Source organism: Neoarius graeffei, chromosome 26 (assembly GCF_027579695.1).
Source record: "Neoarius graeffei isolate fNeoGra1 chromosome 26, fNeoGra1.pri, whole genome shotgun sequence".
NCBI lineage: Eukaryota > Metazoa > Chordata > Actinopteri > Siluriformes > Ariidae > Neoarius > Neoarius graeffei.
In genome coordinates, this window is record NC_083594.1 from 12,671,676 (window position 1) to 12,698,391 (window position 26,716).

The 26,716-nt window shown below is 41.3% G+C and overlaps 1 protein-coding gene across 2 annotated transcripts in view; it reads left to right on the forward strand.

The window, feature by feature from the left end:
- arhgef3 (Rho guanine nucleotide exchange factor (GEF) 3) overlaps window positions 1-26,716 on the forward strand; it is a 190,075-nt gene that overhangs the window by 17,218 nt on the left and 146,141 nt on the right. For both annotated transcript variants that reach the window (XM_060911032.1, XM_060911031.1), the window contains exon 2: window positions 24,983-25,049. In XM_060911032.1, the coding sequence (XP_060767015.1) occupies window positions 24,983-25,049 (67 nt within the window). The remainder of the gene's footprint in view (window positions 1-24,982; window positions 25,050-26,716) is intronic.

Genomic DNA, 26,716 nt, shown 5'->3' on the forward strand with positions numbered 1-26,716 from the left:
TCGATCTTCCCTCAAGGAACAAAATTTAGTCCTTTGCTGATTTTCCTGTTGTAAACAGTTTGTCGAGGAGGTTGGTCCTCTCTCACATTGTCACATTTCAGTTCTGTTTGATGTTTTGGTTGTCATGGTTGTTTTGATGACAGGTCAGATGAGCTACTACGTTCTGGTTATGCACTATGCTCATGCAGGTTTATCCAAATTTCCATCACTGGAGCAATGTTGTAAAAACTAGCTCTGGGTACGTATACTTTCCCAAAGGTTTTGTGGTGTCCGTTCACCACACCACTATGTCAATAATCATTTTATATATATATATATATATATTAGGGTGCATCAGTTGCCCCCTAAAAATGAAAAGTTCCTCTGATCATGATGCATTTTTGTTTTTATGTTCCTTTTGGTAAGAAAACACACTGGATGAAATATTTTGACAAAATTCAAAAGTTTTTAATGGTGGCACCAGGAGCTCAAAGTTATGGGAAAAGCTGCCATTTTATGACTTTTATGACAATTTCGATCACTTTTCATGAAACATTATGGCACCTTATAGAGTGTACCAGATATCTTGGATACACATTTTTAGTACATATTCTAAATTTTATCAAGCACAGTTTGAGTTTTAGCTGTTCATTGAATCATTGTTCAACTACTTTTAAACAATACAAATGTATTATGAATCACATTAACGCTTCTCAATCCCTTGCAGAGGTTCTTAACATGATCTCTGGGCACAAGAAATCAATAAATGGAGTCCAACATTGTGATTCAAACCTTACGCGAAAACATAAAATAAGTGTTTTTTGGCAAAAAATGAACCTCATGGTGCCACCATTAGACTTTTGAATATGGTCAAAAAATTTTACAGGATGTCTTTATTGGTGAAAAGGAACACCCAAACAAAAATGCATCAGATTTTATGAAAGTGAGGGCAACTGATGCACCCTAATATATACTAAGTAACTTTAAAAATGCACAATGGAATTCAACACGATATCACTTTAGATCCATGCATATATTTGAAATTTATGATATTGTATGTAATGCACACACATCTTGAAACATCGATAAAAGACATTTATTGTCAAACTCAAGAATTAATTCACAATAAAAAAATTCAAAGTGACAGTTGGTCCATGTTCGGACCGTCATGCTGGAGATTCTGGGTCTGTGTCGTCCAGGGGTCTCAGCAGCAGTGACTGAGGGTGTCAGGAATCTGTCACGGAGGTGAGCTAGCCTGATGTGCTGATCCTGAACTGGTGTCGTGACTCGAGGCTGACCAGGGCGTGGACGATCCCTGGTGCTCCCTGTCTGTCTGTAATGCTGACTCAAACGGGAAACGGTCGAATGATGAACACCGAAGTGCCGGGCGACCTCTGTCTGTGTACTTCTGGCACGCAACATCCCGATGGCCTGTTCACGTTGATTTTGGCTTAGGCGTGGCATCTTCAATAATGACAATTTTCCCATCATTTCCCCTGGGTATTTATAGGCAAGATTGTGTATGTATATGTATGTATGTGTGTGTGTGTGTGTGTGTGTGTGTGTGTGTGTGTGTGTGTGTGTTTTTTTTAAAAATTGAACTCTTACTCATGGTGCAGGTGCCATGGTCAAAGTCCCTCCCTCCCGTGTCTGGACCTGGTCTTCCCAAGGCAGTGTCCTGTCCCCGTACTAACCAGGCCCTTAAGGTGCCTTGGGCAGCGCCAATCTCCGTTTCTATAGCCCTCGGCCTCTCACTTTGTTACATAGCTAGGGTTACGGTGGGTTAGGGTTAGTCGGCACCGTTTTTATGATGGTCTTCAGTATGAGTAGAACTCGTGATCTCCTGGTTGAGAGATGGACATAGTAACCACTAACCCAGCTTGCGGTACAAGTGTTATGGAAAGATGCTGAAATGTATTCCATTAAATTTGCCATGATTCAGTGAAATAGTGGGCACTAAACATTTGTGGGAAACTAACAAAGGAATTGATGTTGAATGTGATGTTGCAGATGTGTGTGTCGACCTTCAGTATGTTGTGACTGAGATGAGATGAGATGGTGGGGTGGAGTGTCATGGTGCATGATGTAATGGTTAGTCTTGTGCTGCCTGCATGTCAGTGTGTCGCCAGGCTTGGGATTTTGTGTGTGAGTGTGAGCATGTTTTTATATGTTTGTGGGAACCAAATGTCCGTACAAGGATAGGAATGGTTTTGACCTTGTGGGGACCCTTAGCTAGTTCCTGTGTGTGTGTGTGTGTGTGTGTGTGAGAGAGTATTTATTTATTTATTTATTTATTTTAAATAGAATCTCTCTCTCTCTCTCTCTCTCTCTCTCTTTCTCTCTCTCTCTCTTTGCGTGTTCCTTTTCTGCTTAGTGGAACATTGATGTAGTTGGAAAGAGTGAGCAACAGGTCCCACGGGACTGATAGGGAAACACACACCGCCACTGACTAACATATGCACATCACACCCAGAGCCAAAAGTAGTAACACAGCCATCACCCAAATCAGCCTTCACTTGCCCTGATATACTCCGTCTCCCATTCAGAGCAGAAAACGAGAAGTTAGACAACAGTTAAATAACAGTTCCCCACAGGCCCAACATAATGACCCTGTTTATAAAAGTGCAGTGTTCCAAATTTGAAAAATCAGCTGACTAAGGATCTGACATGTAAAACCTGCTAAGCAGATTAAAATTAAACCCTGGGAATCTTTTAAAAGCACATAAACAACCTGCTTTTCTCCTCCACAAACACACAACTTACACTCGCTGGCACTCAAGAGCTAGCGATGCAGATAGTACTTGGAAAGGGTGAAGAACATCTCACACCTTTGTAAAGCCCTCACACACCCACACCAGTTTCTGATCCGATCCACGGGCAGATTTAATGCCATAAACATGTGGCGTTGACAGATTATGATCGCATGCATGCCATCTTCGTGGTGCTAAGAGTTTAAAGGTTAAGCAGCAGGAGTTTGCACAAAATTGGCTCAGTTATTGAGAATTAATGTGCTGTACTGTAAGTTAATATTGTATCATGACACCCAAAGTTAACTCAGATGTTTAACTATTTAATGTTAGCTATCATGTTTATTTTGTTTCTGAGGATGCTCAGCATCAGTGGTTGAAGTGCCAAAGTCAAGTACAGTTTGATGGAAGTTATTATCATTATTGTTGTAGTTATTCTTGATTTGTTATTATGATGAGTAGTAGTAGTAATTTTGTGGTGGTGGTGGTAGTAGTAGTAATTATTATGCCTCTGCCACCGTAAGGTGCAGGAGGCATTATGTTTTCGGGTTGTCCGTCTGTCTGTCCGTGCGTCCGTCCCGGAACCTTGTGAACACGGTATCTCAAAGGCTAATGAAAGGAATTTCACCAAACTTTCACCATTTGTGCGCTTTGGGACAAACATGAACTGATTTAGATTTTGAGATCAAAAGGTCTAAAGTCAAGGTCACTGTGAGGTCAAATGTCTGTCCGAAAGCCTTGTGAACACAAGATCTCCAAGGCAAATGAAAGGAATTTCACCAAACTTTCACCATTTGTGCATTTGGGGACAAAGACAAACTGATTAGATTTTGAGATCAAAAGGTCTAAGGTCAAGGTCACTGTGAGGTCAAATGTCTGTCCGAAAACCTTGTGAACACAATGTCTCCAAGGCTGATACACATAATTTCACTAGGTCAAGATTACTGAGAGGTCAAATGTCCATCCCCAAATCACAACTTAATGCGTGTAGTCTACCGGGCGGAGACATCCCCATCGATGGCGTCGAGTTCTATCTAGTTTTGAGTATGTATTTATTTATGATTGTTGTAGATGTTCTTTTTATATTATTATTATTAGTAGTAGTAATTTGCGCTGGCACAAATTGTTACTCTCAGGCCAAGTTTACATTAGACCGTATCTGTCTCGTTTTCTTCGCGGATGCACTGTCCGTTTACATTAAACCGCCTGGAAACGCCGGGAAACGGGAATCCGCCAGCGTCCACGTATTCAATCCAGATCGTGTCAGCTCCGGTGCTGTGTAAACATTGAGATACGCGGATACGCTGTGCTGAGCTCTAGCTGGCGTCGTCATTGGACAACGTCACTGTGACATCCACCTTCCTGATTCGCTGGCGTTGGTCATGTGACGCGACTGCTGAAAAACGGCGCGGACTTCCGCCTTGTATCATCTTTCATTAAAGAGTATAAAAGTATGAAAATACTGCAAATACTGATGCAAATACTGCCCATTGTGTAGTTATGATTGTCTTTAGGCTTGCCATCCTTTCACTTGCAAGTGGTAAGTGATATGCGCTGGGATCACACACACAGCGGCTCAGTCCCGAATCACAGCTTGTGCGCTTCACTCACGTGCTCTGTGAGCTGCGCAAGGCCGGAGTGCGCACCCTTCAGAGGGCACTCGCTGTTCAGGGCGGAGTGATTTGGAGCGCAGGATGCCTGCGGAGCCGAGCGTATCCGTGTATTGGTGTTGCTGTGTGCACGCAAATCGTGTATTGGTGTTGCTGTGTGCACACTAATCGTTTTAAAAACGTTAATCTGATGATCCGCTGATACGGTCTAATGTAAACATGGGCTCACTCAGGATCTTTCTACTATAATAATAATAATAATAATATCATCCTAATGTTTTTTTTTTGGGGGGGATGCTATTTCTCCCTCAGTTTTCAACCAATCATCACCAAATTTCACATGAACACCCCTGGGCTGAATTAAGTTGCTATGACTTTTGGTGCTGATCTGGATCACCGAACTGGAATGATCCATGAAAAATGGGCTTTTTTCCCCCCTCACCATCATTGTCTATCTTTTACTGTTCCGGATCTATAGGGTATGGTGACAGGCATCCCAGTTTGTAAGAGCTAGTGCAAATCACTGTGACTTTAGTCACAGTGTCTATTGAGTTGTTTATGACTGTTTTATTATTTTTTAAATTATTTTGAGTAGAAGTTGTAATTTTTTTAGTTTATTATTGCTGTTTTGTTATTTTTTGATTATTATTGCAGTAGTTATTTTTAGTTGTGATTATTATTGTAGTAGTATTTATCATCAGTAATAGTAGCAATTATTTTTAGTAGCTGCTGCTTGTGGTGGTTATCGCAATTTAGTAGATTATTATTATTTATTTATTATTATTATTATTATTATTATCATCATCTACTTGTTATTATTTTTAGTTATTATTGCTGGTGTGTCTGATACTGGAGCCACTCTGTAAACCTTTTTCTTTTCCATCTGCAGTTTGAATAACCTTGACAGAGTTCTCTGAACATCCTGTTTCACAGAAACACCCTGAGATTCTGTTCAGTATTTGAGTGAACTGGTTGAATTCCCGTGTTTGCTGAGAGAGAGAGAGAGAGAGAGAGCCTGTTGCAGTGTTCACAGTTTTCCAAAAGAGGGAGACACATCACTAGAGAGGATAAAGAAGGCATGAGACAGATGAACTGGGCCCAAGCTTTTGGTAACTCCCAGTAGATCTGTTGCAAACATCTGCTCCGAAAAAAATTCTAATCATTGGTAAATTGGTGTGGTGTACGGGGACAAAGACTCTCAGGGACTTGCTGTTATTGGAAGATAATCAGCTTCGGGGTGGTGATATTAACTCCGCTTCACGTGGGCCCACAACACCGCCCTCCATCGCTGATCAGTTTTCTAGAATAGCTCACCGCATTGTTTTTTTTTTTTTTTTTAATTCCTTAGTAACATAACATTACTTTTAAAATATTAAACGCTAGCCGGTTGCCAGAATTCCCCTTTAATTATGAAGACCGAAAAATGTCTGGCGTCGCCACAGACGTGTTGCGTGAAGAGTCAGGAAGAGATTAACAAGATTCAGAAATGAATGATGGTTATTTTGTTCTTGTGCTTCAGTACTATTAATTTGCCTTCTGTCAGACAGCTTTTGAAAGGGGAAAAAAAAGGAGGAGGAGCTTTTTCTGTTATGGTTGTCATGGCAACTTGTATTTTGGTTTAGGAGAAGGTGTGCAGGGGAAATAGGTGTGTGTGTGTGTGTGTGTGTGTGTTTCCTCTGCAGGTAAGAGGCCAGAGTTCAGGAAACAGCTTTATGGTGTTCTCGTGTTCTTTTCACTGACAAAACCCACAAATGTGCTGCCTTCTTTTGACTGTTCACCCGAAGAAGAAAGAAAAAAAAAAACCATGATGGAAACTACCGAGTGAATTTTTTTTTTTTCTCTGCTTTATAATGACGGCTTCTAAAAACACTGAGGCACAGACCAGTAATCACTTTCACACTACATTGCAAAACTTAACACGCATGCAATAATCATCACTGACACTTTCAATGATCTGTTCCTTTGTCTGGCCAGTTCTGGAAGAAGTTTGTCTTTGTTTTCATCAAATTTGAAGGCACACATTCCTTTAATAAATAAAGGACTAAACAGGTCTGACAAAAGAATTGCAAAAGCCTAATAAAGTACAATGCAATAAATACAACCTTGTAAAATGTGACGATAAATGTTTGAGCCATTATCAAAGTATTATGAAAATTCATATCTGGCAAAAACAACTTCCATTTGTGATTAGTTGGGACAAGTTATAGAGCATGTTGTGCAACTTCATGCCACAAGTTTCAAAGCAATTTGAGCCATCTATCCATCCATACCATTTATCTGTCGGGGTCATGGCAGAAGTTGGAGCCAATTCCAGCTGACTTTGGGTGAGAATGGCGGGGTACACCCTGCGCAGGTCATCAATCTATTGCAGGGCTAAAACAGAGAGACCCCTTTTCAACCAACAGGGAATGGGTTCTTGAACTGGTTCCATTCAGGATTCTTTGAACCTTGGTGCCAGCTAACAAACTGGCCCACGTTTCACCAGTTTTGAGTGGAACCGTTGTAATCAAGGTTGCATCATGAACGGAGGGCGCTGCGCAATTCACAACAGGAGTAAACAGACGTAAGATGGCAGAGTGCATTGATTACCTGCAAGCTTTTGTTCTGTTATTAGTTCATCCGGCCGACAGGCGATGAGCTTATGCCATCATGTGTCGTCTGTTGTCCGTCGTCCACATTTCACGAAAATCACTATTTCTCCTTCAATTCTTCATTGATTTTTTAAAAATTCTTTTTGACAAAAAAGTCGGTCTGCCTGGGGTGCATATGGCTTCTACCCAAACTTGCATAATGGCAATTAATAATGAAGTTATGGAGTAATTAAGCCCTAATAAGCAGTTTCCACACAAATTGCTGCTTCTCGCTCAGTTCTTCACTGATTTTGATTCTTTCTGGCATGAAGGTAGGGGTGCCTAGGGGTGCATATAACATCTACCTAGATTTACTTAATTACAATTATTAATGAAGTTATGGACTAATTAAGCTTTAATGAGCAGTTCAACAAAAATCACTTCTTCCCGATCAATTCCTCGTTGTTTTGCATTCTTTCTGGCAAGTGTATATAGCTTCTGTATATAGCTTGCAACATTTATTGCGCACTTTAGATTGTTCCTTCTGGACTAGGCGGGGCCGGAGTGAGCTGTTCTGTTATTACAAATTTTTTGCAGTCCCATTCCCCAAAGATCTATCCTTCCGTTGAGTTCTCCATTGCTGTGCTCTGCTTCCTCTCCAAACTAATGGCATGCCCACTGATCTCGTCACAGTTCATGCTGTAAAAACCATCTATGTTTTTGTTCCAGCTGGGAACCAATTTATTTTTGGTCGAAATGCTCTGAACAGTTCAAAATTTGGTGCACAAACAAGAACAGAACCCATTTCCTGTTGTTCATCTCTTACCCCTTTTTGACCAATCATTCAGGCTCGTATTCACACCTATGGGCATTTTAGAGTAGCCAGTTGACTTCATCTGCATATCTTTTGGACTGGAAACCAGAGCACCTGAAGGAAACCCACACAGGCACAAGGAGAACATGCAAACACCACACAGAGAGGCCCCGGTTGGTCCTGACGCTCGAACCCAGAACTTGCTTGCTGTGTGGCGACAGTGCTAACCACTGCACCACCGTGCCACCCACATTTAAATTGGCTTTTAAATAAATTCTTCGACCCAGCAGCAAATCATCATTCAGTTTTTGTTTCTGATTCAAAGTGCTGGGAGTCGATCCCAAGAGAAGTCAGTTCAGGTACCTGATTCCAGGTATTTACAAGTAGGAGTCAAGTTCAAAGTTTTGGAGTCAATTCCACATGCTGAAAACGATTCACTTTTGGATAGTCACCTTTTTTTAATTGGTCTGCTTGGAATGAGTTGAAATGTACATAAGAGCCTCCGTCTGCTCATCAGTTAATCATAAAATCATGAAAAAAATTTATTAATTAATAACTTAGATGGCTAAGTCAATATAGGCTACACAGGCGAATCATTTACAGTGTGTGGAACTGAATCCATAGCTTTTAAGATCGACTCTTAACTGATTGATTGCTTAATCGATTGATAAAGAAGTTAGCTGCAGTCCCATTTTATTTGATCCCAAATCTGTTTAACTCCATCACAGTTTGCTCAGCATTTAAGTTCATGCTGCACGGTAATAAGCAAAACTTGATGAAGTTAGTTTGTTTATTCATCGAGATAATCTGACATAAGTGTTGTTCATCCTACGATCCAGCAGTGTCTTTCTTCACCTGGGACGTAATATCACTAATAACCACGCACTGTATATCGAATACAAATGTATCGAGCGAGTTCTCGCGTCAACATGCAGCAGAACCAAACGTCTGTTCCTCTTTGGACCGATTTCACATGTGGCAGTGTTTATAGTGCGCTCGAGGCACGGAGGGCTTTCTCATGAGCCGAGTCTGTAATTACAGGACAGCTCGTTTAATCTCTGCTGGCTTTTCTAACTGAAATGAAAACATCCACACACACAGTTGCTGTCATGCAAACCCGGGTTCTGCTTTCTTGTTCTCCCACAGTAGACCTGCAGTATAAAGTCAAGCTTCAGCAAGGTCTGACTTTTCAAGAGCGACTCGGTGGTGAAATACTGTTAGACAAAACAAGCATTCAGGACTTTTATTAAGGTTGGAAGAAAAATGTTCAGTAATGGTTCTTTCACTCACTTCTGATCCTTACAGCAAGCAAATATTTCATAGTCTAGCAGTGACTTGATTTGGCATAGGTTTTGTCGGATACTCTAATGATTACTCGGCATCATTTTCATCTGATCGTAATGATCCGTGTTTTGCCTTGTGCCGAGATCAGACGACATGATGTTTTTGTCTTTGATGGTCACCATGTTGGATTAGGGAATCATAGTGCCATAAATGATTGACGTGTCTTGGTCGGGAGACTGGCAACACTACAGTTTTGACCCCCACCAATGATCGTTAATGTCCTTGCATGTTGTCAGGGAGGAGGGTCAAGAAATTGTCAATCATGACTATCGAGGAACATGTCATAGGAGTTGTCAAACTAGTCAAGAAAATGCAAAAGTTCTGGCATGCTAGGCTTTTCATCAGGGTGTTCTTGGGCATCCCAGATGCCACATCGCTGTTCCTCAGTTTTGTCACACTACAAGGCCCGTTCAGCATTCCCAACGTTCATATTTGGGCCCCACCCTGGAAATTTGTGTAGTTTGATCCTGGCATTGTTAACTGCAGTCGAGAGAGAGAGAGAGAAACAAGAGTCATCAGGAGATGACATCCTGGCCTCCACGTGAAACCCCACTCCGAATTTTCCTCAGTTGAATCGGTTGCCGTGGAAACATGGATAATAGATTAAAAAAAAAAAAAGATCATCTTTTGGCTGCTTCCATTCGGGGTTGTCACAGCGGATCGGTTCTGCATCTTTGATTTGGCATAGGTTTTATACCAGATGTCCTTCCTGATGCAACCCTCCCGCGTCTATCTAGGCTTGGGACTGGCACTAAGTATACACTAGCTTGTGCGATCCCATTGGCTGGGTATTTTACCTAATCTGCATGTCTTTGGACTGTGGGGGAAACCAGAGCACCTGGAGGAAACCCACGCAGACACGGGGAGAGCATGCAAACTCCACACAGAAAGGAGGTTCGAACCCAGAACCTTCTTGCTGTGAGGCGACAGTGCTAACCACGACACCACCGTGCCACTGAGAGATAAAAATAATCATGTGAAAATAAATTGCTGTGATGTAAGAGGAATTAAGCCTTCCTTGATGTGCTGAATTGAGGTATTTCACCTGACGTCACAGGGTCACGTGACGCCCCGGTGTCCGCCATTTTGAAGGTCAAGCTAGCTAATGTCAACAACATAGTAGCTAGTATGTTACTGTAGCAATGTTTACGTTCAGTCATTTGGATGACTGTTAAAACCTTTCAGTCTCAAGTTTTTCCTTTACTGCATTTACTAGTTTACTGTAATTATGATCCGGCAGCTATTTACACCGGATCCAGTGTAAATAGCTGTCGGAGCGCGCTCCGGCTTGCTCCCCCTCAAATTAAGCAGCGCGCTCCGGCTTGCACCCGGAGTGCTCCGGCCGAGGTTCTGGAGCGCGCTCCAGCTTGCTCCCCCTCAAATTAAGCAGCGCGCTCCGGCTTGCTCCCGGAGCGCGCTGCTTAATTTGAGGGGGAGCAAGCCGGAGCGCGCTCCGGCAGCTATTTACACTGGATCCGGTGTAAATAGCTGCCGGATCATAATTACAGTAAACTAGTAAATACAGTAAAGGAAAAACTTGAGACTGAAAGGTTTTAACAGTCATCCAAATGACTGAACGTAAACATTGCTACAGTAACATACTAGCTACTATGTTGTTGACATTAGCTAGTGCTAACAGCTAGCTGCTAGTACACTGCTACAACACAGACACCGACCCTAATAATACAGTTCTTGGTCATTGCCTGGTAACAGCAAATTTATAACGGGCCATGTCTCAACAGACTAAGAAGTTATTTCAATGACATTTAATAGCATTTTGTTTATCCTGAGGACCGAAAGTAAATGAAAATGTGAACAAACCTTAGCTGTAATCAGATGGCGACCACTGGCTCCAGGGACGACCCGCTGATGTAGGCATGTTACCCAGCCTGACACAAAATATTTGTAGGTATCCAAACTCTTATACGCTTTCAGATCAATACCTGTGTATGGCGATGGGTTTTTAACGACATAGGTATACAGATCATGTGGGCCGAAGTCAGGTAAAGACGAGGGCTTCGTGTACTTCCGTACGTCAGTGAACAATCCTGGTGGAAGCAGGTAAATGTCGTTCTCTAAGCCTGCTAACCTCAATTTTTGCAAATACCTCTCCCTCTGCTCTCCCTGTAAATGCCCTACGTCGCTGGATAGTGAAGGTGTTTTCTGCATCTCGCTCCTTTTTCTTTTATGTTTTTCGTTTGTCGCCTTCCTCGCATTCAAACTGATTCGAGCCGTGACGTCCAAAACGGCAGCCTAACGATGCATCACATGACTTGGTCACGTGGGTGAAAAACCTCAATATGCTGTTATTGGGAAATGATCATCTAACGTCTGGTAATATTGATTCTGCTTCATCACACCATCCTGGTCATTGACTGGTTTCCTTTTAAGAGCGCACCCCAGTACTTATTAAAGTCACATAGTCAGACTATATAAACAATTGAACCGATGGTCATAGTTATGTGTATCTTGTGTGTCAGTGTCATGAGTAATAAGTGTATCAGGCTGCCGTGTTCCAGGAGGGGAGTGGGGGGGCATCTCAAATACATTGTACTATTTGCAATATAATGCATGCACTGCAACAAAACTGAAATATAGGACTTTCCCTGAAAACGCAGGACGTCTGGTCACCCTCTTTTCTTCCTGTGTAGCGCATGATGCTTCCTGATAGGTACGCCGTCCAAGAATGCTTCTCACATAGCGTGTAATGAAAGCACAAGATTTATTAGCAGGGATTTTCTTTTTGCTTCATGATTTGGAAACCCATGAGGCCTGTTTGGGGGGGGGGAGACAGAACGCAATGTTCCAAAGTAAGGTATTTCCAAAATTGTCCAATTTCGTTCTTCAGTGTGATTATTTTTTTTTTCCAGACTGCAGTTAAATAACCACTAGGGGGACTCTTGATGGAAGGAAGAGTGAAGTAAGTGTGTGTGTGTGTGTGTGTGTGTGTGTGTTTATATCCCAGGAAGGAGACCACATTCCAAGACAAAAGCAAACCTTTGTTAATTTCATGACCTAAACAAGGATTAGTGCTACTCTCCCTTTTCAAACAAAAACTTTCAATCGTTTTTTTTTTGCTTTTGTCATCTCTGCCAGCGATTTTAAGGATGCGTCTTGTTATGAATTCCTTTTGAAATCCATTTTCACGTCTCCTTAGTGCACAGAGCAAACAGACTTGGGCTCGAGTGGGTGAAATCGTGCATTAACCACCTACACTCGAGAGTTAATTACACAGCACCTTCGCCAAATTGCACGATGGAATAAAAATAAAAGGCCAAGCGCACAAAGGTAAGTGGTTATGACAGCACGCAGTGTGGCCTACAAGTACATATTAGGCTCCAGTGTTTACAGCACAGGCTGTAGGTGGATCAGTCCATTTATGGTCATTTCCTGAGCTCAGGAAGTGTCTCAGTGGGGTCCAGGACAAGACACTTGTTTTCTTGATCAATCGACTCTGTTGTTCTGCTTGAAGGAAATCATGGTGAAGCCACTGAACACTTCTTTGGATCCTGTTTTGTTACATTGGAATTTTGTGTGTGTGTTTTTTCAAGATGTTTGTTCAGTGTTGTGATCTGATTACAAAAAAAAAAAAGATGAGCCACAGCTTTATGATGTTTCAGTCCAGGATCATGAGGCCTCAGCTTGTGATGATTCATGTTCACAAGTTTCCAGGTTGTCCAAGTTTTATTGGCGCATTCAATTATTTTCCATTTCTCACTTTAAAGGATTATGGCAGAACAGTTTTAGCCTAAACTATTCATCGCTGTGGGTGTACAATTACTATGAACAGACATTTAACACTTAGTCCATGAAATCGAGTCACACATGAGCTGACCGCTGACGAGGCGTGTAGCACCGAGTTGGCTATTGCTGGGTTTCAGTCACGTGACTTTTCTTAGCGGTTTTACTGGAAGTGAAATAGCTGGTGGTCTAAACAGCTGCCGTAGTGCAAACAACTAGCGATAACTTGTCAGCGTATGCTTGTAATCTAGAATATTTAAAACAATCTAGAAGTATTTAAAACATTAAATGGGATGGGACCCAGCTACCTACTGGATATGTTTCAATTATATGCACCAACTAGGTCTCTAAGATCACAAGAGAAAAACTTGCTAGTAATACCAGCTGTCAAAACGAAGTGTGGTGAAGCAGCCTTTAGTTGCTATGCTGCTAAGGTTTGGAACCAACTTCCAGATGATATCAAAAATGCTCCTACTGTTGTTAGTTTTAAATCCAGGCTCAAGACAAAGCTGTTTTCAGATGCTTTCACTTGATTAATTTTTACCTAAGTAATTAATTTCCTTTAACATAATTTCTTTTAATTTTGATTTTAATGATTTTACTTTCTTTATTTTAATTTCTTTTTAATCTTGGATTTTAATGATTTTACTTTAATTCTTTGTTACTGTGATCCTTGTAGATTTTGTCTGCGGGATGATTTTTGGTGATCCTCGTAGATTGTGTCTGCGGGACGATTTTTTGGTGATCCTCGTGGAAGAGCCACGGGAAGAGCGCGCTTTATGTGATATTTGTGATCCTCGTAGATTTTGTCTGCGGGACGATTTTTTGGTGATCCTCGTGGAAGAGCCACGGGAAGAGCGCGCTTTGTGTTAAACCCGTAATAATAATTAATCTCGAGGCTGATTAACTTTATTTCATTTTATTATTTTATTTCTACTATTGTTTAATTCTTATTTTTCTTCCACAATTATTTTATGTAATTTTATTTTCTATTGTTTACTGTTCTGCTTTTACTTCTGTAAAGCACATTGAACTGCCACTGTGTATGAAATGTGCTATATAAATAAACTTGCCTTGCCTTGCCTAGAAGCCACTGCTGGCTTTAGATGTATTCAGAAAATTGCTATGTGCAATGGAATCGACCCCTGCAGTCTGGGAAAGAAGGATTTGTCATACGATCTCGAAAACTACGCTTCAGTCGAGTTCCCCGACATCTCGAACTATCTGGTGTTGCAGATGTCCTTCTACACCGCAAAACAGATGAAAGCGTGGAAGAGTATGGAGGCTTACGACTTTTTTGTATGTGGCTGGGTAAAGGACCTCGCTACCAAGTAGCTGCCCAATGAATCCTGGGGTATTTTTTTTTGTTTTTTTTCTTTTTAAGCTTTTCGTTCGCGTCTTTACAACGAAGCACTGCAACTTGAAGTGTAAACAAACCAGTTGGCTTGATTCTCACTTGTGTTGGCTCTTATCTCTCAGGTAAATCATTCACAAAGATCATCAGAAACCCCTTTAAAGACCTGGATCTTAGTTAAACAAGACGGAGAAGTGATCACGGCACATTGTAACTGTACGGCTGGTTAAGAATTTTGTCGCGACCTTCATGCATATGGACTGAGTGAGGAGTAAACAAAGAAACAGCTGGGGATTTTAGCGCTTCGTGACTTAAAGTACCGTAAAATAATGACAAATAGCAAGAAAAGTACTTGGAAAACACGAAGGACAGAGCTGAGAGGGAGATACAAACCTTTCACCAAGTGTGTTTGTGACACCGCTTCATGGCTGTTGCCTGTATCAGTAAACTTTAGAAAATCACCATATCAACAGCTGAATACTTTTCAAACGGTAGCATAGTAATGATAACGTAACCCAGAAAGAACACTCGCTGGCTGTGCTGTGAAAATTGTACCTGCAGACGCTCATTTGAGTTTCCAAATCTGTCATGAATATTTTCTATCGTGAATACTATCATTAAAAAGCTTATAATTTCTGCTTCCCAAAGAAATGTCGTGTTAAGATCTGTTCAGTACTTTGGGAGTAACGTCAGGTTGAAGTTGGTACGATAGAGTTTACTCTCTGCTCGCGTGACGTCGGGAAACTACCGGTGCTTTTTGAGTCACAGGAAAGCGGTCAAGCGCTCTCTCTTCTGATTGGTTTCTGACTGGATTACTTCTGAATATCAATCAGATCACTTTTATAGGGATGTTCTTTCGCTCTCACTGTTTCTGAAGAAGTATTCATCAAAATTTTCTATCTGATAGTTTTGTTGATAAGATTCACGGGAGACTTTGAAGTGAGTTTTCATAGCTTTACCTACTTATTTTCTCATCTCATTATCTCTAATCGCTTTATCCTGTTCTACAGGGTCGCAGGCAAGCTGGAGCCTATCCCAGCTGACTATGGGTGACAAGTCGCCAGGTCATCACAGGGCTGACACATAGACACAGACAACCATTCACATTCACACCTACGGTCAATTTTGAGTCACCAGTTAACCTAACCTCCATGTCTTTGGACTGTAGGGGAAACCAGAGCACCCGGAGGAAACCCACGCGGACACAGGGAGAACATGCAAACTCCACACAGAAAGGCCCTCGCCGGCCACGGGGCTCGAACCCGGACCTTCTTGCTGTGAGGCGACAGCGCTAACCACTACACCACCGTGCCGCCCTCCTACTTATTTTTTCAAATTAAACTTATTCCTGTAAATAAATAAAACAACTAATTTTAGAATATAACTGAGTTGTTTTAATGAACAATATTGAGACCTTAGTGGTCGGAATGATATTTTAAAAACCGGAAGTCAGAAATGCGAGTGTCAGTTTCAATTCAATTAATGTTTATTGGATGTGGCTCACATAAATATGCTCCCAGCTGGTAAATCTATATTTCCTTTTTTAATTTGAATAGAGAATGGTGGATGTGAATGACATTCAATGCTTATTTATGCATATTTTATAATTAACGTTTATTTCTCCTTCTTTGTGATGTATAAATGAGGGTTAAAATCAGCTTTGTTACACAAAGCCATTTGGTGAAACTTTGAGGAAGAGAGTGTACCAATTTAATGTTTTTACCTAATTAGCATAATTAAATACTAATTTGTATATCTTCTTTTTTGCTAAATTTTCACACTTTGTATTCAGTATACAACCATCTACAGTGGTGCTTGAAAGTTTGTGAACCCCTTAGAATTTTCTATATTTCTGCGTAAATATGACCTAAAACATCATCAGATTTTCACACAAGTCCTAAAAGTAGATAAAGAGAACCCAGTTAAACAAATGAGGCAAAAATATTATACTTGGTTATTTATTTATTGAGGAAAATGCGCCAATATTACATATCTGTGAGTGGCAAAAGTATGTGAACCTCTAGGATTAGCAGTTAATTTGAAGGTGAAATTAGAGTCTGGTGTTTTCAATCAATGGGACGACAATCGGGTGTGAGTGGGCACCCTGTTTTATTTAAAGAACAGGGATCTATCAAAGTCTGATCTTCACAACACATTTGTGGAAGTGTATCATGGCACGAACAAAGGAGATTTCTGAGGACCTCAGAAAAAGCGTTGTTGATGCTCATCAGGCTGGAAAAGGTTACAAAACCATCTCCAAAGAGTTTGGACTCCACCAAAGGACAGTCAGACAGATTGTGTACAAATGGAGGAAATTCAAGACCATTGTTCCCCTCCCCAGGAGTGGTCGACCAGCAAAGATCACTCCAAGAGCAAGGCGTGTAATAGTCTAGCAAGGTCACAAAGGACCCCAGGGTAACTTTTCTAAGTAATATAAACCTGTTGACTGCTGCTGTTCTAGAAAATCAGTCAACACCTTCTGACCTGGACTTAGGCTTGGATTATAAGTGCATTTTGAAGTGTGTTGAAATCATTGTCCATCACTCTATAAAGCTGAACAGAGTGGGAACTTGGGCAGTGCTGTATTCATGGCAACTGTTTATTGGTTGATCTACATCAGAGTATTGATAACTTGACACCGAATGAGAAAAGAGCTACAGGGAATGAGAGAGAAATGTGGGTGTGGGATAGACTGGCTATCTAAGGATGCATTTTATCAAGCATCACTGTCCTCTCTGGTCAGTGTCTAGTTATCAAGCCAGCACTCCAGATCGTGACCTTTAAAGGTTACGGGAAAGAGGATTCTACAGATAAAGCAGAAGGAATCAGCTTCATCAGACAGTGGGGGAAGACCAGGTGTCTTGGAGATAGCAGATTAGTGCAAATCACAGTGAGTCAATTGCAAAATGTGAGGGCCTGTAAAACGACCCTGCAGTGAATAACACCTTGAGTTGAATTATTGATCACTGTGAGTCATTGCAGGGCAGTAAATCAGGATTTCACAACTGCAACACCGTTCTAATGATGAAACGGTAATCTGTGCAACGTTAACCCAGCTAGCAGCTTTATAACATGATGGTTTGAGATGTCTTTTGGCTCTGAGAATGTTTATTTGGTAATGAACACCTTTGCTGCAACAATGTTTACCTGGAGGAACATTAACTTTCCTTAAGGTTAGATTTTGTCTAACTGAGAATCAACTTTTTGTCAAACTTTTAGTACAGAAGCAATTTTTAGGACATGTTTAACCAAACCTCGCCAAATACTTTGCTAATGGTCCTGATGATGCTCTTTGTAGAGATATTCCTGCCACAGAGAGTGAAAAATATTAGTCTAAAATGGAGAATCTTCCATTGATTTTAAAATAAATCTTACATTAGTGTTGTACTTGAGATTGGTTTTGGTCTCAAGACCACTTTTTGAAGGGCTCGGTCTCATCTCCGAATCGACCGCATTTTTACTCTGTCTTATCTCAGACATGTAGGACTTGGGATTTTTATTTCAATACCACAACTGTAGGGATTTTGCTAAATTGCCTATGTATTGTCTGATTTATTTGTTAACATCATTACTGTGGTTGGATGTAAAGCTTCCTGCTTCAAATGCAACCAATCATTTGACTTGTTGCTAATTTGAAATTTTCGTTGCTGTTAACGGCTGTCACCCCTCCGCCACCCCCTTCACACCCACTGGTCTGGTCCTAGTCTTGACTCGGTCTTGCCCTGCCTTGGTCTTGGTCTCAATCCCTCAAAGTCTTGGTCTTATCTCGGTCGCTATACACCCTAGTCTTGGTCATGGTTTATGTGGTCTTGACTACAACACACATCTTGCATACTTCCTTTCTACCAATATGAACTAGGTGCTAGTTTGGGTTGGTGCTCGTGCCAGGTTGGAGTAGGTTCAACGTGCGAACCTTCTAAGAACTGGTTTGCTTTTCCATGGGCTAGAGAGTCACCACAGAGCCACATCATTATATCACCTGTATACGTCTCTGGTTTCACAATAACATTGGTGGACTAATGGATTAGGCAGTCACAAAGTTTTAGTTCATCTTGTTGGTCATGATAATCCCGCCCCCAGCCCTGATGTGAGTGGTTTTTGACTGTAGAACAGCAGTGTCAATGCTGCTGTCGTTCTTTGGCTGTCAAAATGCAAAGAACTGGTTCAAGATTAAAGCTGATTTTATACTTCTGTGTTGAACCTACATCGTTGGTACGGCATCAACACTCGCACAGGGTGAAGCATTCATACTTGCGTGTAAGGTACGCATCTCCTAGGAGGCGCTATCGCACAAAACACACCAGAATTTACTCCTTCAGAGTTTATCATCAAGCATTGAAGCTTTATCATTGAGCGTCAATGCTTTTATACTCAATTCTTTCATCTTTTAAAGCTGAGCTGAAAACTTTTTCCCCTCAGTATTTTCACCGACATTTCAGATGTATTCAAATTTTTTTTTTTTCCTTCATGAGGCCTACTTCCCAGTTTTTCAAGAACTTGATACATTATGGAGCACTTGCATGTGACGTCACAGCCGATCCAGATTGTGACAGACGCCATCTTGTCGGTCAAACGCCATATTTCCGCCTTCTACTTCTACCTTTTCTTCTGGAAAACCCTACTATATACAATTCTACTACAACGGCTGCGGCTACAAGCTCTCCCTACCTGTGCACGTTTTTTTATGTTTTTTGTGTGTATTTTTGCGTGTTGTTCGTCTGTACCGGACTTCAATATCCACTACAACCGTATGGACTTACTGGACATTGGTTTCCAGCAGAAAATGACGGTTTGTAGCGATTTCCATCGCATGCACAACATTCCGGACGAGATAGCGAGACCAGCGGGGTCTCCGTGGATTGTTATCGGAAGCAAAGCGAAGGAGGCGGCGCCGGGAGCGGAAGCAAAAGCGAGGCTGCAGAGCCGGCTGGAATTACCTTATTCTATTCTATAATCGGCTGGTCAGTGCTATACTCAATACTTAAGTGACTTACCCATCCAATGAGGATTATTTTCTTGTTTACAAGATGCCACATCTGAGTCGCTGACAAATCCTGAATTTCTGTAAAGATAACTGTGCAGAGATTTATAAGCACGCAGTGCTTCACCACTGAACAGCGAGGGAAAGTTCATGAGGTAATTATACACGTCCGGGTATTCCACTGGCAGTTCAACATCCACTGACACGGTCGTGAAAACTACATCCGGTAAGCCATAAGGGTCACTAATCTGTAGATCGTTTATTTTAGACATATATCTAGTTATCTGTTCATTAGAAAAATGAGCCGTGTAGTCCGTCGGTTGAAATTGATCCATTCTGTATACGAGTGCAACAATATTCAGCTGTGTTTTTTACCGACAAGATGGCGGCTGTGTACTTTCCGGTCACGTGACTGCAAGATCTCTATTGTTTAGCCTAAAACTGAAACCACTATATTTTGACCATTTTCAGTGCATCCCTGATAGGATCATATTAGTGGACTCAAAAGGCTTTCACCACAACACTGCATTTATTTAAAGCAGGGAACTCGGTTAGGACAAGGGCACCGGGCAGAATGTTACTGATGCAAGAGGGGTATGACAGAGTTCAACTGTCAAGCTTTTCAGATTCATATGGTAGGTCAACTGGTTCATATGGTGTTTTTATTGGGAATAACAAAGACTGCTCTTCTGGGGTTCTGTGCATAAAGGTTGATTTTGACTTTTTGGTATTTCCATCTCACCCCTCACCTGTGACATGGCATTTCCATCTTACCCCTCTATTTAATCCCCCCCCCAACCCTTATCATGTAAAGCTTCTATTAGTTCTATGTGAGTATTTTTTTTTCTTCTTGAAAAGCGACCTCGAAGAATAAAGTGTTTTTTGTATTAATATTATTTAATAGTCAAAAGTGATAGTTGAGTAGTAATAGATATAAATCCTTAATATCAGGACTGCAAAATGTCGTCTTTTTTTTTTTTTTTTTTTGTCCGAGAATAATTAACCCATAGCATGTTTTCCGTTTGACATAAGAGAAAACATTGGGATGAATTTAGGTGGTTTGTCACACAGAGTTGGGATAAACAGCTTAAGTTCTACAGAAGGACTCTCTGCTCTGTCAGGAAGGGGGATAATGCACCGTGGCTCAGTGGGGGGGCTTCCTCAAACGCTGATAAACAGGCCGACTGATTCTCCTCGGGCGGAATGTGAACTTAAACAAAACCCCTGCTGGGAATCACAAGCTGAAGCGATTGCGTTTTAGAAGGCTGAGGTCTCTGAACATACCGTATGGCACTCTGTGTTTGTGTGTAAATATGAAACCACTCAAACTGGCAAAAATGATCAAATGAGAGAGAATAATTAAAATGATGAAATAATGTGTCAATGATATAGCGTTTTTACATCATTACCACTCTGACATCATTGTGCTTCGAAGCAGCAATTTAAAAGCAATTCAGTGCACCGTTACCATGAGAGTATTCTGAAGAACATACTGAAGAAGCCGAGCTGCATTTGACTGGAAGTTTTGCTTGAAAGTGATGTAAGGATGGTTCTAAATTTTTCCATGCCCTTCTTGGAAGATTCCATCTCTCTCGAGCATTCCTCAAATCCTCAAACGTGTTGTGTATTTGCAAAGCCTTGGGGAGTGGAGTTAACTGTGAGTGACACACTCCGTCATCACCTAAAATGTTAGCCAAGGTCTGGAATAGTTAGACGATGATATTCACAGTAGTAGTCTGGTCTGTGTTGACTGACTGATGGACAGGGGTGCAGTGGGCGTGGTACGCGGGGGTACGCCGTCCACCCACTTCTCCTGAGGTGAGATTCAAAAAAAAAAACCAACTGTCATTCAATAGCCTGAGTTTATACGCTCTACAGTAAGTGACACGTGCCTTTGTGCTCATCATCAATGCCCCCCCCCCCCCCCCAATCGAACGTTACGTAAAATGTAGCGACGCAAAGTAGAATGCATTCTAAACGCAGCCATTATACGGATTTTATTTTTTCACTTTCGAGGCAGCACGATCTGTCGGTTTAATGCTTTATGATCTTTGAAGTTCTAATGCGATTTTTGCTCAGTATAGGCCTGTGATTTTGAATAGCCAAATAATAACAGTAGGGTCTCTCTCTCTCTGTGTGTGTGTGTGTGTGTGTGTGAGATTTCCGGGTGTTCATGGTAGCAGCACCGAGAGGGCAACAGAACTGATATAATCGCCTGCCTGGTCATCCTTACGCGGATAATTTTCACCACATACTGTATTATATATATGATTTGAAATTCATAATCTTTGTGGCCTTCCTGTTTACTGTTTTGTTGTACATCCAAAAATGTGAAATGACAATAAATTTAAAGAAATACTCAAGTCTTTAAGAAGGAGTGCATGGTAGGGCTTAACCCAATGGCTGCATGTCATGTATTTTGTATACGCAGGTGCCTCAATCGCGCCAGACTAAATGCTTGATTTATTCGATTGGTGCCTTTTATAATAAATTTCAGCCCATTGCTGGTTTGTATGCGATGTGAGTGAGTGACGCGACTTTTTTTTAAACTTCTGGACACATGCTGTAGCTGTTGCCACGGCAGTAAGTAGGCTAGTAAAAATATCGAATTCCGAATGCAGCTCGGCTCAAATGAACATGAATCGAACATGAACAAAGGTGTTTGTGTATCATAATTTCCAATATTTTGGCTTCACGCCTGATAGTCCATGTTAAACCTATGCAAGGTTTATGTTGAGTTCCAGCAGCAGAGTGGTGCTGTCTACGACGATGCATTCGGAAGGCGAATTTGTTCCTCTTTAGCCATTTCGGCATATTTATTGGAGACAAAATAAACCGCGGCTTTTCGCCATAACAGTTGGGCTGTACTGACAAACACGAATGAAAATTGCACACATAAAAATGTCTGAAAAAAAGTGTCTTCTTGTGCCCTCTTGTGTTGTTAAAAGAACGTAACATTTATACAAATCATTCATACCAAACATAGGCGACCAAACAAAGGCTACCGCTTCTGACATGATATCAAATCGATGACATCACGAATCGCGTACCCCCACTTTAAAAATCTCCACTACACCACTGCTGATGGATATATGAATGCTTTAATCGATCACACTGCTACAGTGAGACCCAAAAGTCTGACTGCACGACAAAGAAATGTCGTCCTACGGTAAGTTCATTGGATATTGGAAATGAATGCAATTTTGACAAAATATTGACATCAAATTGACAAAATATTTCTTAAACAATATTAGGTCGCTTATATTCAATAAGCCAAAGGTACTGGGAAAAAGATAGATTTGGTGTTGGGCACTAAGAGATGGCATTTGTGTGAAGAATGGAGTGAGATACAAGTAAACAAGGCAACACAATAAGCTTAAAAAGCTTACAATTTGGCAACCGAAAATTCATATTGATACTGGTTTACTGTATGCACCTTTCTTTCTTACTTACTTTACTTTACTTACTTAGATGTTCATCATTTTCCTGTACAAGGGTAACAATCAGCATTTCCCCCACCAGTCACCGCCATGTGATGAATTGGTGCATATTACGGAAGGAATAAAGCACTTTGAAACATGCTGATATTGGAAAACAGTCAGTTATGGGGTGGAAGGATGTGGGCGACACCAACTTACCACCCGGAAATTAATTACTTTCCAATGATGTCATGTTCAGAAGTGTTTTATTCCTATTTTACTTCAGAACTTTGCCAGCACTTACAATTTATCTAAATTAAATAACACACTTTTTTTTTTTTTTTTTAATCCATTTGTAGTTAGATTTGCTAGGGCTTAATGTTGGCTCGAGTTATCGTTTGCTTTTTTTTTTTTTCTTCTCTCCTCTTGATATGTTGAAAAGAACCTGGAAAGCCCAAACTCCTCTGTCCTGAAGGATTTCCCATGAAAACGTAAAAGAAAAGCTTTACTTCTGACTGTATCAAGCGCTGGCATTAGACTCCTTCCATCAATCGGAAATGTCCACAAGCACCGGCGACAGGTGGTTTTTCTCCACCTACACGGTCTGCGCCGGCTACATCTCATCTCGTCTCATTATCTGTAGCCGCTTTATCCTTCTACAGGGTCGCAGGCAAGCTGGAGCCTATCCCAGCTGACTACAGGCGAAAGGCGGGGTACACCCTGGACAAGTCGCCAGGTGCGCCGGCTACATAGTCCTAGAAAAAAATAAAAACTTGCCTTTCAGTGTTCAAGCGATTTGATATCGTCTCTGCTGCCCGTAATTTGCTGCAAATCCAATTATTTGACCATGAAATTCTTTGATTCAGGTCTAGCATGACCGGAAGTGATGCCATATTTGTTGATCGATTCTTGTGCTCTGATTGGCTGAGCCAGACCGTTTGACCACGCCATAACTTCACTGCAGCAGATTCCAGAGCCGCCCATGACTTTTTTTTTTTTTTAAGCCGGCTACTTCAGATTTTCTGGAGAGCCCTGATCATTGTTAATGTAAATAAGCTTCTCCTTACAGAAAACTTGGCTGTGTCAAGTTAGTCACTTTTCATTGTTAAACACCAGTGTTTTCTTAAGTCTGTTTATTACAGGCCATACAGGTAGCCTGTGAATGAGCTGTTGCTTCTAGTAACAGTAACATATTAGCGATATATATAAATAAAAACAAGCTCATTCTGGTTGGTTTTTTTTTTTCTTCTTCTTTGTGTCAACTGCTGTTTATAGAAAATGAATCAACACCTTCTGACCAATCAGGATCAAGCATTCAGCAGTACTGGGGTATAATAGATATCAGCAAGTCAGTACTTCTCAGATGGTTGTCTCATCTCATTATCTGTAGCCGCTTTATCCTTCTACAGGGTCGCAGGCAAGCTGGAGCTTATCCCAGCTGACTACGGGCGAAAGGCGGGGTACACCCTGGACAAGTCGGCAGGTCATCACAGGGCTGACACATAGACACAGACAACCATTCACACTCACATTGACACCTACGGTCAATTTAGAGTCACCAGTTAACCTAACCTGCATGTCTTTGGACTGTGGGGGAAACCGGAGCACCCGGAGGAAACCCACGCGGACACGGGGAGAACATGCAAACTCCACGCAGAAAGGCCCTCGCCGGCCCCGGGGCTCGAACCCAGGACCTTCTTGCTGTGAGGCGACAGCGCTAACCACTACACCACCGTGCCGCCTCAGATGGTTGTAATTTTACTTTAAGAAAACATAGATCCTAAAACTATTTTGACTTGTTGCCTTGTACAGTACGAATACACTCCACTCCACACACAGACAGGGAAAAGTCTGAGTATTTCTGCAGTGATATCTTGGAAAAAACACAGTCATAACTGTATCCGCACACCTCCTGTTTAATCATAGCAAAAGATAAACTCTTGTCTTTGATCATATGACTGAAGAATGATGGAACTTGGTTTGTCTATATTAATGTCTTTTTATTTCGGGAAATGTTATTGAGTCAAACCCACGATGACGTTTTGGTCAGATGCCTTCCAAATGAGCCAAGATCATCCCTTATAACTTCAAAGTCTGCACCCAGCTCTTCTTGAACCCCTTTTTAATTTCTACAGACTTGAAGCCTTCGGATGTGTAAACACACGGATCTTTCTTGTCAGCTTTTGATGTAGCCCACATGCCCTTCACCCTCACAGACAGTAGACCCTCCTATCTGTCCATTAGCATCAAAGGTACGTGCTAATGGCAATCATGTTAGTGGCTTCCCTTCCTGAGGTTAAAGTGCAGAATGATTGAGGAGTTCAGTCATCGACTTTAGTCGGTTTGGGATCCTAAACGCTGAAGCAAATGTGATCAAAAGCATGTTTTGACACAATGCCCTGTTTTGTCTGTACCTTTTGCAGGCCGACGTTGCAAAGAAAGAGCTCCTTCTCTCTCTTCTCATCGACGGAGAGGTGGATTTTCACAGGGGTGAGTTCTGTATGCTTGTAGAAATCAAAGTGAAGACTAATAATGATCATTTTTATACTTCTTTACAATTCGAGTCTTAAAAAAAATAAAAAATAAATCACATTTTGCATATCTGAACTCTACTTCAAATCCTGATCCTGGACTCTGGTTCCTGTCTGTAGAGTTTTGCATGTTCTCTTTGTGTCTGGACGGGTTTTCTCAGGGTCCTACTGTTTTCTCCAACCTCCTCAAAACATGCCTTAGTTGTATTAGCTATGCTAACTTGCCCCTAGGTGTGAAAAGTGTGTGTGTGTGTGTGTGTGTGTGTGTGTGTGTGTGTGTGTGTGTGTGTGTGAGTGAGTGAGTGAGTGAGAGAATGGGATGGCACCAAAAAAAGTGCACAGTGCTCTGGATTCCAGATGGTCTTTAGATCCACAGTGACCCTGATGAGGATAAAAATTGTTACTGAAGATGGATGGATGGAAAACCAGGCCAGGTTAATTTATAAAACTGTGTTTCAAGGCATGTTAGTTAATATTTGGGCTCTAGTGGTAACAAGGTGAACTACAAAAAAATGTATTTTTTAATCCTTGACCCCCACCTTCTATTCATGCCCCTGGATACCAAAATTCCTGGTAGCTGGAGTTGTTCATCCATATCAAGTTGGCCACCGAGTTAACTTTCCACCATCTTATTCTACTCAGTTAGCTAAAACAAAGTTCAATAAAGGGAAAAACACTGAAACACTTAAAAAAAACAAAACAAAAAACTTATTTATTAAAGCAAAGTGGTTTAGAAAGGTTTAATAGACCAGGTTTGCAATTTATCATTGATCCAGGTCCATAAAATTGGCTGGAAAATTCCAATGAGCAGTTCTGATTCAAAACCTATATTTTTGAACATACCTTTATCAGTGTTAGGTTTTGATCTGTCTGTACCGAAGGAGGTTGAATTGATAAAGTATGATCTAGGAATGTCGACCTTTGCCGCCTAGAAGATTCTGCCTCACGGATCGATCCGGGAGCAAACAGTCACTGACGCAGACACAGCTGCTCAGAGATGTTTCTCAGTTTATTGTAGGACAAACATGAGGATATATTCACATCCAAGAGTGTATTGGAGGATGATGTGATTGACGAAGCCAAGTTATCTATGCATGACAGAGTAGCAGAAATGAATGATGAAGCATTACATGACTGGTTTAAATTACACTACTTTATGAAAGAAGAGACATTATGTACCCTTACATCACCCATCAGGATCATCATCTTATGAAAAGAAGAAAGACATTACTAGTCAAAGTCACCTTCATTAAGCAGAGAGCAGAATGTGCGAGCGAAGAGAAATCTCAAGGATTTAACTCACCAAAACAAGCAGCAATCACAACAGCTTGTTCCAGTTTCAAGCTTGCCAAACATATTTCTATCAATCAGTACGCCGATGGTCTCTCGGACCTTCACCTGGTCTGGACCCAATACAATTTCCCGGTTTTCCCCCCAAAATATGTAGCTCCCCCCCCAACCAAACTTTGTGGTTTCTCTATCTTGGAACGTCAGCTTCCAGATTGACTGACTTGTTTCTTTTGCTGTCGTTCATTATTTGCAGCAGATCCACTCTGACTGGTACACACTGTGGGGGTTTTTGTGTTTCTGAGCAGGGATTATGACGTGTCTTTAACATGACTGACA